The sequence below is a fragment of the Pelobates fuscus genome, chromosome 1, assembly GCF_036172605.1.
Source record: "Pelobates fuscus isolate aPelFus1 chromosome 1, aPelFus1.pri, whole genome shotgun sequence".
Taxonomy (NCBI): domain Eukaryota; kingdom Metazoa; phylum Chordata; class Amphibia; order Anura; family Pelobatidae; genus Pelobates; species Pelobates fuscus.
This window is the reverse complement of record NC_086317.1, coordinates 117,656,817-117,670,901: the sequence shown is the minus strand read 5'-3', so window position 1 is coordinate 117,670,901 and position 14,085 is coordinate 117,656,817. Positions and strand designations below refer to the sequence as shown.

General features: G+C 36.9%; 1 protein-coding gene across 1 annotated transcript in view; it reads left to right on the top strand.

The window, feature by feature from the left end:
- Nucleotides 1-14,085, top strand: part of IL1RAPL1 (interleukin 1 receptor accessory protein like 1) — a 1,343,461-nt gene that overhangs the window by 1,032,802 nt on the left and 296,574 nt on the right. The window contains exon 6 of the mRNA XM_063444288.1: nt 833-907. Within this exon, the coding sequence (XP_063300358.1) occupies nt 833-907 (75 nt within the window). The remainder of the gene's footprint in view (nt 1-832; nt 908-14,085) is intronic.

Genomic DNA, 14,085 nt, shown 5'->3' with positions numbered 1-14,085 from the left:
AACAAAGAGGAACATCTTCATTTTATTAGCATTAGTTATGATCTGTACCTGACATACAAACAGAAAATAATGTTTTTCATTTGGAGAAAATGAGAATAATAATTGCAATTGAAAGATAATGTACATTAAAAGTTTTGTTACAACTGACTATGCAAACATGTGGCACGTGAAACAATTATATGTTTCACCCCTTTTAAAGGAACACTGTAGGCACTTTAACAATTTAATCTTTTTGAAGTTGTTATAGGGCCTACAGTGCTGGCCACCATACCCTACCATCCAAAACCCAATATTAAACTGATATATTAAACTACATATGTTAGGATACAGTGTTCCTTTAAAGAACAATGACGCTATGTGACGTCATAGAAATCTGGACTTTAAGAATCCTCTTCTAACATGTAGTGACCCACATAATTAATGCCATGAGTGTTTTATAGATCAGCCAAAGATACATATGCAGGACATTCTATGACAAAGCAGGGCGTAAGGAGTAGCTTATGATAAGGACAAAGTTTAACACTTGATCCTTAAAGTGTTAATATGGTTCATTCTTATTAATGGTGAATTAATATATGATATTTTAATACAATGTTATATATTTATTTGTTAATGTTTTGTGTTGGCAAATTCTGATTAATTCATTAGTTCATCATTCCTAAAGAAGAATTCTATCTTTCAAGGAAATAAGGATAACTCTCTGGGTCTTCTAGAAAATTATCTAAAAAATACGTTTTTGGGGTTTTTTTTTTTAGATAGTAGATAATTGATATTTTTTAGTAGATAATTGTATTTTTCAGCAATTATATTAAAACATATATTTTTATTTCAGCTCCTGTCACAGATAAACCACCAAAACTGCTTCAACCACTAGAAAGCAAGCTGACAATCCAAGAAGTGCAGATTGGTAAGTAACCTATAATTTCATAAACCAAATTAATTTGTTCTGGTGAGAGATGTGTATGTATTAGGGTGATTGAGCATTGAAAGCAGTAAAGGGCACTACCAAATGTAAGTAAGAAAAGCAGTAAAATGTTACCTTGTGTTAATCCTATTTGTGATGACGTATAAAGAAAAATATTAACATTTAATTTGCATAGCACTTCATAATGCAGAATACCAAAATATATTAGTGGTAGTTGGCTTGTTTCTCTGTCTCTCAGTAGAGGAAGACAGACAGGCAGATAAAGACAGTCAACTGACAGACAGATGAAGGGATTGAGGTAGATAGTATAGCAGAGCTCCTTGTACCCTAGCTGGGTACTTCTGCCAAGGGCCGCTTCCTAGCTGGAACAGGGGAAACCCTCAGCACTTCTGCCTCAGTCGCTGTGGCCTGATTGGGGTCCTTCTGGAGCCTCTCCGTCCTGGAACAGGATAGGGGACTAGCTCTATTCACTCCCAGGGATTGGGAAACATGCAGTCCTGGGAGCTGTAGTTCTTACAAGGACTTTCCCCGCTGAAGCCTCCATGAGCTGGAACAAGGTGCTGAACAGTGACTAGCCCTTTCCCCTTCCAGTAACTAGACGACACATAGTTCTGGGAGTACAACTGATTTTAATGAGCCAAATTTGGCCTTTTATGCACAGACCCCAGTAGTGGTCTCCCATGTATTCAGCACAAGCCCCTCCCAGGAATCGCTGGGCCTGGGCTATAATTGCGTTAAAGAACGGTAAGTTAATTATCTCACATGAACAGAGAGGCAAACACAAAAACATAAAAATACCCCAAAACATCATAAAAACCTACAAGAATCCCACAAATAATATATCCCCCAAACGCCCTGACCTGAGTGCCCAAGTTCTCCAAATAGTTATCAGATCCATGTAGTTTAGGGTAAACGCCACAGTGTTAAAGCTTTGACCAGCCGCACACATGGTCCTATGCCCAAAATAGTTCCAGGGCATTTAGTGCTTTTGCCGGTCAACCACTGGGAGCTCCTGCATCTGCAATACGGGGTGCTCCACCTGGCTCCCAGGGAGCGTTTGTTCCCCTTAGTGCCAGGCACCTTCACTCCAAAAAGAACTCTCCTGGTGGGTTGCAAAGTGGTTCAAAACCCCAAACCAAGATACCCGGGAACCACATGGTCACCTCATGCCGAAAATAGTTCCATAACATTTGCTGCTCAGTCCCGAGGAGGTGACCAGGAACCCATGAAGTCCTCATGCCAAAATGAGTTCCATTGCAGTCATGGCTAAGTACCACTGAGTACTATTCGTGGGTTTGGTTTGTGCCAAAGGCCACCAGGGAGCTAGCATTCGGTTCCATTCGAATGAAGGGAAAGTGCTGAACAAAGGGCACCCAGGGAAACCTGTTAATGGCGGTTGGGCAGACTAACTCCCAAACGGTGTCTCAGACCTGGACCATAGTCAGTGGCTAGGAGGCCAGCTTCCACAGTCCTCCAGGAGTTTGTGGCAAATGTACATGGGATGTAGCGTTTCTCACAGATAGATAGATAGCTAGATAGCTAGATAGATAGATAGATAGATAGATAGACAAAACATATTGTGTAATAATAAACCTAATATTCTATCAATATTTGATATCAAATGTACTATTAAATACTGTTGCGTATTAAAAGTTGTATCATTCTAACATGTATCATTAGCACACAGGGCTGGAAATATGACAAAACTCAACAGGAAAAATATTTTAAATCATGTTTCTTAAGTAAAATCTTGAAACAAGATAAATGGCAAGTTCAGTGGCCTAAAAGAACTGAACCAGTTGAGCATTTGCCAATACTTAGTTTAAATAAACTTTGCTTTCAGAAACATCTTTGACAAATGAACATGGCTTTTTTCTCTAAGTGAAGAAATGTATTTTAATGGCGTAATTAGTAATGGTTAGCTTACTGCTTTTTCTCCTGTTCCTGGGTATTGGTGTACAGTAATTAAACATTTTGCAGGCATGCTGTCATTTATTGAAAATGAATGGATAACATTAAAAAAAGGAAAGAAAAAAAGGGAAAAATCTGCTGTTTATCATACTTATTTGAAAATTAAAGAGATTGTCATAAAGATGATCTAGATTATAAGCATTTGACTAAATATTTGCTTTGAACTTACTGTATAATGCATGCAACATAATTAGTTATTAAAACAGTGAGTTCATAACAAGCTTGCAAAAGTAGTAAACTCTTCCTAGTCTTATCTATTCAGATTTACAATAATATGTATTTATTTGTTTAATTGTTTATTCATCTTGTAATTCAGGTTTTAAAGCTTTAAACAGTTCTCCCTGGACTCCAAATGACGATTCATGAGATTAACTATAAGGCTTTGTTTGTCTATAAGGGTTCCACTGCCATTTTGGATTTAATACTGAAGCCATCTTTCATTAGATTTCACACTAGGGCAGGTCATTCATATGCATTCATGTGTACTGACTCACGTGTTTCCCTTTTGTCATCAGCCACCCCAGACACAATGTCAGCTTTTGTTACACAGAATGAATGTCATTGGCTGAGAGAGGTCAGCTGATGGTCTCAGTCAATGAATGTCAACTTCCGTGGCTTCCGACTTCTGAAGCTCTGCAGTACGTCACTGGACCACCAGTGAAAATCGGAACCCTCAGAGGAACCTGGGCAAAATGCGTTATTCCTGGCAACATAACCACTACAGTGGACTGTAGTAGTTATGATGATTGCAGTGACCCCTTGAGGAATTAGTTAATTTTCTGTGTTTTTCACTAAAGTGAGAATTCAAAGTGAATTCAAAATTAATTTCAAATTTAAGGTCCAAGCAGCTGAACATAAAGCATAGCAAAGTTAGAGAGCATTTACAGTTTGGCTATTCACTTACATGCACTTCAATTTATAAATTTAGTGAAAACCCTGTTAGTGTTAGTTTAGCTATTGCGTTTGAAACCAAGGGACAGCTACTGTGGGCTCCTACAAACTGACTGGGCAGTGGACATTTGTGACTGCTGTCTTGTGCTAAACATGGGCTTGATGCTGACATTTAAAAAAAAAATTGACAAAGCCTCCTTTATCAACATTACAATGTTAATATATTCAACGTAAATGAATGTCTCAGACGTGTTCCACTTCCACAAAATTGTAAGCAACACCATTGATTAATGTTCCACAAGTAACAAATGTCTGTTCTATGTTACTGGATTAGCACAGCAAACATATTTGTTTTATCCCAAAGAACAAGGAAAATGAAAATGTCATTGGCACACAACATCAAATGTATGATTATCATACTGAATATATTACAGGATAATGTGAATAAATCATGATGGCTTGTAACAAATAAGGTAGATGAAAAATATACTGATTATACCTTTACTTACCTGTTTTCCACCAAAACAAGACAAGTAAAGAATGTCTCTGACCTTTATATTTCAACATTACTTATGCTTCATCTTTATTACAATTTGTCACCTGCTACAACATCAAGAGAGCCTGTGTGCTGCAGTACATTTCTTAAAGAAAAATCGAAATGATTTCTTGAAGAATCGTTACACATTAAAATATTTTTGGTCTATTTTAATAGTATTTTTTTCAGTAGAACATATTAAGAAGGCATTTATTTTATAGGATGGCACTCTATTTATTTATGTATTTATTTATTGCTATGCTTTTTTTCTTAGCAAATAATGTACTGCCTGCTTATAATATCAGTGGACACTAGTGTAGTGGAGGTGTTTGGTTCAGTGGTGGACACTTCTTGATATGATGTCACTTGTAATGTGATTAGTAAAAAGCAAAGTATTAGGGAATGCACTATTAGTGGGAAAAAAAACATCTGTCTTCCTTTTTATATTATTGTCAATGACAACAATGATGGAATCAAGATTCTATGGATTTACTTACTACCCACTTGGTATGATGTATGAGCTTAACCTCCTCACTCCTGAGCACGTTTTGATTTAAAAAATATTAGCTTAACATTTATTTGATGAAAGGGATGAAGAGCTAGCATCTAAACCTGTCATAACACATCAACTTTGTGTATATATTGCTTTACATAATTTCTATTTTGCACTTATTTGTTTATCCTTTACAAAAAATTTTTTGGAAATGATAGTACACGGTATATTTTATCTTGTAATATTTCACACAGTGTCTGAAATAATGGTATGAAAGTAAAACTACTAATTTCCTCACATACAGTAGGTGTGACAAAAATATATAAATAAAAATAGTGAAAAACATTGCTTACATGTATTTGTATGGACCCTGCATACATTACTAGCAGTGCATCTTACTTAAAAATTGCATCAGAATGTAAAAGTAATGTCTGCATTTGAGCATAATGCCCATTTACAGTAAATACAGTCAAACATATATTTCTAAAATAAAGGTATTTAAAACAGCTATGGCAATCTTTATCAGTCTTTGGACTGCTAATGTAATGTTGATAGTGAAATGATAGAGTCCATCCACCCCCACCTCACATGCATTTAAGAATGCTATCACCCAGTGAAATTGCCTGTACTGTTTGAAAGCAGGGGTGAGCACACATTTTTAGCAACTTTACATTCAGAAAATCAGACTAGTGACTTCTGACATAGATATGCATTCCTTTACAGGTTCTTTATCATAACTAGAGCATAAATGAGAGTGAGTAAGGCTAAGGAGAAGATTTCATACTGCAAAATACATGAAAATAAAAACATTTATACTCAATTTTGCCCAAATTAGTTGCAATAAAAAGTGATATCATGTTTTTCTTTCAGCTTGTTTGTTGTTAATTACAGAATCCCTGTGTTATTATTTTAATTATCTGGCTGAGAAAGTCTATATACTAGACTGTTATGTATATATACATCATGATTTTTGTGCAAGTGGCTAGATGCATGATTTTATAGCAAACACTACTTGCACTGTTGCTATAATTCCTCTCATCTCACTATAAAGAAACACGCTAAAAAAACATTCAAACTATGCCAATTCTTAGAAATCTCTGAACCTCAGGGTTTTCAGTGGTATATTTCTCCAGGTGAGACAATCCAGCACCACAGATGCCTAAGAACCAGCTTCGTGTATTTCATTAATAAATTATTATTGAGATGTGAGTGAATGGCAGCCTGTTGCTTGGATTTGTACAGGAATATCTGCCCTTATTACGGCTGTTGTTTGCATCATCTAATTCCTTGCTGTAATGCTGTACAACCATGCTTTTACTGAAAGAGCCGTCACAGCCCACAGCCAGTTCCTGGCCCCCGGAATCTATTGTTGCTTTCAGATAACTCAAAATTTAGAACATAGCACCATTAAAAGAAAAATCAGCATTAATCATGTGTTATTCAATAGAATTCTCTTACATTGTTCAGTATTAGTGGAGTACTCAGTGCACTCTTGCAATTGCTGGGAGAGACTTTCCCTATTATAAGGAAATACTGTGCAGTTAAAAAGATCCATTGCAACTGAGCATTCAAAACTCAATGTTAGTAGTAAAGTAAAACAGGATATAATTCATGGGCCCCTTTGTGTAAGGGTCAAATGTATTATATGCTGTTTTACTTTTCTACGGACTACAAGAGTTTTTAACGCACAGCTGCAATGAATCATTTTACCTTGCTTTACCCAATATTTCTGAAAGAAATCTGTCAATGAGACACACTAAGGACTTGATTTAATTCATTTGAATCTAAATAAAAAAAATTCCAATCTGTTAGAAAAAAATAAAAATAAATGATTTATCGACAACAATGTCCACAGACTTTAATGGTCACTTCTGTAGATATTTTTTTTCTAACAGATGTGAGCCATTACTGATTCTGATTTTTAATTCAGTACTTGGACTGATTGTGATTCAAATGAATAAAATTGAAACCTATATCCTTATTACTTAGGGCTTATTAATTAGGATATGTTTTAAAGATGGTCATGATTGAGGACATTCTCAACTACTAGTGTATCTGGACCTGTCAGAAAAAAATGCATTCAAAAGGTTAATTTAACATAAACTTTTCTTATTTTTAACTTCCATGATGACTTTTTTTTTCATTGACTCAGGAACAATGATATTTCAAGGCTGTCAGATAAAACCTCTCCGCCTAACCTAGAATAGTGAAGGGGTTAAACAAAGTGGCACACATACATACAAGGTAGAATGACTAGAGATCGAGTTAACATTTTATACAGCTCACTTTGACAGCTTGAAGTCAGCTATTACTTTATATGAAATCACTGTAGGCACATGCATCTGATTGGAAATGAAACCAAGCTATATATTGTTTTCAATACAATTGGAACAATTTTCCGAGCTGATAGGAAAATCTACAGCCAGATTATCTCTCAGTGGTAGGCTAGGCAAATCTGCTCACTGTTGGATCACTATCATTACTTATTTATTATTATTTATTATTTACAGAAACACCAACATCCTGTGCAGAGCTATTCAGTGGAATAGGGTTATAAATAAATGACACCCAATGAAACATTGCAGGGTTTATTCATTAAATAAATGTGGAGAGCCAACAAGGGAATATGGAATTGAAAGGCAAAGTACCTAAGCTGAAAAAAATATTTATAGTATTTTTTCAAATCAATATTTTTGCCTAAAATGTTCTATTTCCTCCTTGGGTTTCCACAGTTCCTCTTTCATTTAAAAGTAGCACAAAAAAAGAAAAAAGACAGTAAAAACAAGAAACTGGGCAGCTGATACAAATAGGATGATTTTCTGTGTATCCAAAAGATAATGAGAAATCGATATATAAAATAGTGGGGATAATATCTAAGTGGAAACGTTGGTAAAAGGCAGGCTGAACAAATGGCTAAAACTTAACCTTTAATACCAATAAAGTTAAAAGAGTTAAAAACCTAAATATGGCTTAGGGGAAATAGATACCACCAATATCAAAACATTGACCAAAGAAAGAAAATAAATACAAAAACAAATGTAATCACAACAAATGTGCAAATAAAAAAGAAGGTCTGCTAAATGTTATATGTGAATTGATTGGTCCAGCATTGGGAACATACTTCACATTCAAAGTGTGTTCTTGAAGAATCACAGGGGGTGTAACGGGATTTCCAGCTCTGCTTGGCCAACGTCATCCAGTGTCTCCATTCATGCACATTATGGGGAAGCAGGTATGATATGGACCAAGCCAAGCTGGAAATAAGGTTACGCCCCCTGTGTGTCTTCAAGAATGCGCTCCAAATGCGATCAGGGTTCTCAATGTTGGGTTTCGACCTGCGTGAATGGTTATTTAGTTTCTCGGTTGAAGTCCATTCTGAGGTTCCTAAACGGCATGAGGACTGGGTAACTATCATTACAATATCTAACTGAAATCAAACTCAAATATCACCCCCTGGTTGAAGTATACTTCACTAGAAAAGAAAGGTTGAAAATGTACTGAATCAGAGGCAAGTATGATGTATATTCTTATATTAAATAAGAGTGATGATAGAGTTCATAAATAAATTGCCAAATCTGCCCTCAACAGAGGCAACATAGGTTACTTGGCTTCCTAAGTGAAATTTATTAAGGCACACCACTTCCCCCTCTCCCCCCCAAACTGTAGAATTATGATTTATTTATTTTCTGGTACCATAACACAACTTAGAAAGGGCAAGGCCAGGTAAAAAAAAAAACTGCAAACAAAGAGGAAACATAGAAACATTTCATTTAATTTCTATTGTTATTTAATTTTTCTTTAAAATTCCATAAAAAAATAATTTAAAAAGTAGTTATTTTTCCCGCATGCACTTTTTTAAGCTTTAAAAATAATGTCTGCATATTTTCTCATAGTTATTTTTTCAAATGGTTCTAACCTTTTATAATGTAGGTATAATCATTATGTTCCTCCCACTCATCTTCTAAAAGATGGAGAGTTGATGTCGTTATAATGCTTAAAGGAAGTCACTCATAGCAGTGAATTGGATGTAAAGACTTTTTTTATAATATTGTAGCACGAGGGCAGTGAAGCTGGAATCTTTAAAACAGCTTAATCACTAGTGCAGAAAAGATGGCTCACATTCACGATCTTGTTTGAAATACAAAATTATACATTCAAGGACTTATATAGACGTCACTAACAAAGAAAAATGATGTTCAAGGTGAATGTCTACAAAAAAAATGAAAGGGAAAAAAATATTTAACCTACTGTATCAGCTTTAAAGTTTAAATAATGAATGTAATAATAAAAGTATAAAGTACAAATGTTCTTTTTTAGCAATATATTTATCATGATTGTAAATAGTGCCACATTAATGTGGTAAATGCAGGAGTAATGGTTTGTACCACTATATATATATATATATATAGATATGTATATACCTAATAGAATTCTTATTAAATTTTGAACAAGCAAAAGTATGTAAATATTTAAGTTGTTACTGATTTTAAAAGTCTGATGTTTAGAAAAGCCATATTGCAATAGCATCTACAATTTAAAGATTATCAGGGTTGTCCACTAAAGTGACTTGCAGGGAATTCAAAGTGAATTTGAAATTGAAGGCCAAAGGAGCTAAACTGAAAGCATAGCTGACTCGGAAAACATATTCGGTTCAGCTATTTTGACCTTAAATGGACCCTACAGGCACCCAGACCACCCAGATTGTGGAAGTGGTCTGGGTGCAGTGGCCTTGTCAGTTTATCCCTGCAATTGTATTTATTGCAGTTATTGATACACTGCTATAATTACATTGCAGGGTTAACTCCACCTCTAGTCACTGTCTACTATATAGCCACTACTAGAGGTGCTTCTGGGTCAATAGGCGATTTTTGGTCGCCTTAGTGATGCTGGACATCCTCACTCTGTGCACAGGGCCGGTGCATCCTATAGGATGATTAGGGAGCTACTTAAGTGGGGGCGCCAGCTGGTTTGGGCCGCCACTCTATATGCGTAAAATTGTGTTAGGCGTGCCGCATGTAATGGCACCGGGCACTAGGGAGTACTTACATGGCTCCAGACTAGCGCCCAGTGCGATAATCGTCAGCCAGCCAGAATCACAGAGCCGCCCCCCCTACACACTTACCGTGCCGCAACACACGGGCACATCATACAGTCACTCCGCCCCTTTCGCTGCACTCAGGGTCAAGTGGGCAGAGGTACAGCGGGGGTGCAGCTTAAAGAGAATGAAGGCAGCAAGGCCTGGACTGGGACCCACGGAGAAACCATATTTTTTACTAAAGGCAAGTGGGTGATTTTATGGTGTGTGTGTGTGTCAGCCTGTTTCTGTCAGTGTGTGTATATTGGATCAGTGTGTATGTGTGTGTCTGCTTGGATCAGTGTGTGTATGCTTGGATCAGTGTGTATGTGTGTGTGTGTGGGTTAGTATGTGTGTCTCTTTGCATCAGTGTGTGTGTCTGCTTCAGTCAGTTTGTCTGCTTAAGTGTGTGTGTGTGTGTGTGTGTGTGTGTATGTGTATCTACTTGGGTCAGTGTATCTGCTTGGGTCATGGTCTGTATCTGCTTGGGTTTTTGTGTGTGTATTTGGATCAGTGTGTGTCTGCTTGGGTAAAGTGTATGCACCTGCTTGGGTAAAATGTGTATGTCTGCTTGAGTAAATTGTGTGTGTCTGCTTGGGTCTGTGTGTGTCTGCTTAGGTCTGTGTGTGTTTGCTTGGGTCTGTGTCTGCATGGGCATGTATGTATATGTGTGTTTGTCTGCATGGGTCAGTGTGTGTGTATCAGTCTGCATCAGTCAGTGAGTGTGTGTGTTTGGATCAGTGTGCATGTATGTGTGTGTGTGTGTGTGTACGCTTGGGTCAGTGTGTGCGTCTGGATCAGAGTGTGTGGTTGCCTGGGTAGAGTGTATGTGTCTGCTTGGCTAAAGTGGTGTGTCTGCTTTGGTAAAGTGTATGTGTCTGCTTGGGTAAAGTGTGTGTGTCTGCTTGGGTTTGTGTCTGCATGGGTCTGTGTGTGTGTGTTTTGTGTGTGTCTGCATGGGTCAGTGTTGGTATCAGCCTGCATCAGTCAGTATGTGTGTGTATGCTTGGGCCAGTGTATGTGTGTGTGTATGTCAGTCTACACAAGTTAGTGTATGTCTGCTTGAGTCGGTGTGTGTGTGTCACTCTGGGAGAGTCAGTGAATTTGTGTGTGCATTGGTCACTGGTTGTAATTGTGTGGACCATTGAATGAGTGAATGTGTGAGAGTGTGTGTATGTATGTATGCATCTATCTATCAGTAATTGCATTTGGGCAAAAGGGATAATTTTAAACTTTTAAAGGAACACTATAGTGTTAGAAATCTAAACCTGTATTCCGAATACTAGAGTGTCTCTGTCCCTGCATAGATTCAGGTCCCCTTCCTACCATAAAAATATTTAAAAAAAAGGGTGGGGGGTTACTTACATTTATCAAGCGCCAAGACTCACTCTGCACTACTTGCCTCCTTGCCTTGCTCAATGTCACTAATGGAGTAACGCTGGTCCAGTCCAATGTTCCTCATAAAGGAGCATTGGGGACCTGAAGTGCATAAGTGGCAAGTGCTATGCACTTCCAATGCTTCTCATAGTTGCATGGTATTGTAGTGGAGGTGTCTCTAGTGGCTATCAGTGTCTTGTTTAGCCCTTCAAGGTAAGGCATTGTTTTATCTTGTGGGATTAAACCTACCTGACCAGTGTGGTTTGTCCTGGGGTGGCAAAAATCATTGCACCGGCCCTGGCTGTGCATGAGAACATCCAGCATCAACTAAAATCCAATAGAAAGCGTTGATTCAATGCTTTCCTATTGGGTAGTCCTAATGCAAGTGTGACACTTTAGTTTAAATCCTCACTTTAGTAAATAATCCTGTAAGACTAGTGTTGGTCTTGTTTCCTTAAGTGTCTATACAGAATTCAAGCAAACTTGACTATAGTGTGATGCTGATCTTACTAGGGCACTTGATGTTCAGGTGATCAGCAACCTATGTCCGTGTTACAGTGCGGGGTTAAGCAGTCTCAGTATTGCAAAGAACCAATAATTGTTACTGTGTACTGTCTTCTTGCAGGAGTTTGAACAAAGTCAACTTGTATATCTTTCAAGAAAATTCCAGGAGGAATAAATTGCCAAGGTTCTTAAGGGTTCAACTAATCTTATGAGTGGATAGGGAATTATCACCATTCACACCTGTCTATAATTGTAAATATGGCTGTGTGAACACATATGAGTACTTGATATGAATGTGCAAACCTATAATGATAGACATAGATATATATTCAATCTGACATACATGTCAAATGCCCAGTCATGTATATTCACCAATGCAATAAACATTTAAATCTATCTTCAGGACAGAAAATAGTTTGCATAAATTTGTCTTAAAGAAGAAAAAAAAATCCTTTTATTTTTTTGTTGCTTCAAACTCACAGTATTTATACATTTAAGGGGAACATGATTTTATTATTATGTTTACCTATCCTCTACTTTTAACAAATACATGGTTGTGAACTTTAAACAATAAACTTAAATGTAGAAATCGTCAAAGCTTTATTTAGCTTTTTTCTGTTGCACTCAATGCGTCTCCTTCTAAAAAACTGTTATAATCTTTATATTTCTGACATTGAATATAAAAGGTTACTTCAACCACAATGACAACTTCAGTGATTTGAAGGAGTGTCTATGTGTAGTGTTATATATTCCTGACCCTATATTGTTAAAAAAAAACATGCTAGGCCCCTTGGCCCCCCTTGCCCCTAACTAGAAAACTCACCGTAATTTCAGTGCCATGCCTCATCCCTGATCTTCCTCCTTGGCTGACATCATCAGAATTGATTATCTCAGCCATTAACAATGGTTTCCCATAGAAAAGCATCGGATTGACTGAGATTGTCAGTTCTGATGATCTCAGCCAAGAAGGCAGATCCAAATGCCTCCCTGGCCAGTCAGCATCTCCTCCTTGACTCAATGCATCTCTATGAGGAAAGTTCAGCATCTCCAGTTTTAGTAAAAAAGGTGAATTAGCGCCTGTATAATGCTATAAAAACAGCAGTAGTGGTCTTACGCGCTTCGTCTCAATACTTGGGACTTCCTCAAAAACCATAAAATCAAAGATAAATAACAAAATATTGTAGAAAGGAGCTTAATAATCCCCACCCATAAGTCCCTTTAAATAGGTCTAATCCCTACATCCATTGGTGGTTCCAAGGGTGTTGTTCATCATCTATGGTCCGATTGGTTCAGTTACCTGTCCTGATCACCTGTAAGTCTTCAAGCTTTTTCTCCCGGCCGATATTCAAACACCTGTTAGAAACAAGAGATGGAAGTGCGTTCCACTGAGCACTTACGCGTTCTATTCAATCGTTGCCATGTACTATAGAGATCAAAGATGGCCGTGCGTTCCACCATAAATTCTATAAACGTTACATACGGACCCAGGTGGTCGCCGGAATAATTACAAGATATACATTCATAAACAGTAAGTAAGAACAATCAAGATGTTTATCTGCTAAAAAGAGAGGTTGTTAATACCACATATTAATCTATTATCAGGACCATTTTTTTCTAAACTAAAGTGTAATGAAAATGGTGTAAATAACATAAAATTACGTGATTCAAAAATTATCTCCATTTTCTCTTGCCTCATGAAAGTTGAAAAATCACAAGGTCAGCGAATTAAAGTGACAAATGTGTTAATAAAGGGACAATGTGTTTTCTGCAACATATAAAAAATGATAATACCCAATATGCCAATGTTATTATGTTCTCAATAGCAAATAAATTAAATTAATGTAAAATAACCACACATACCGATCCTTAGATGATATTTCATCATGTTTTATTCATAATCCAACATTCAGTTGTGTTCAATGCCCCTAATAATAGGGTCTATGAGGATATATGCATATACGAATAAAGGGAAGTAACAAGACAAAAAAGAAGTGATAAAGGGAATAACTGCGGAAAAAAGTACCTCAGTTATAAAAAGCAAACTAAATCTATGTCCATATTCAGCCCCTTTGTTTCTAATGTTTGAAGTTTGTGAATCCGATAGGTTTCACATTGGGCAAATTTCTTAACCGTCACCATCACGCCAATACGGCATTACCCTTGCAATACCTATACATTTAAATTTATAAATGAAAAATAGCGGCAAGAATTGTAGTGAAACAGACATAGACGTGCGCAGCCCATTGCATGGGTGTGCATGCCTAAAGCACAAACACACGCGCACACTACAATATATATATATACATACACACACA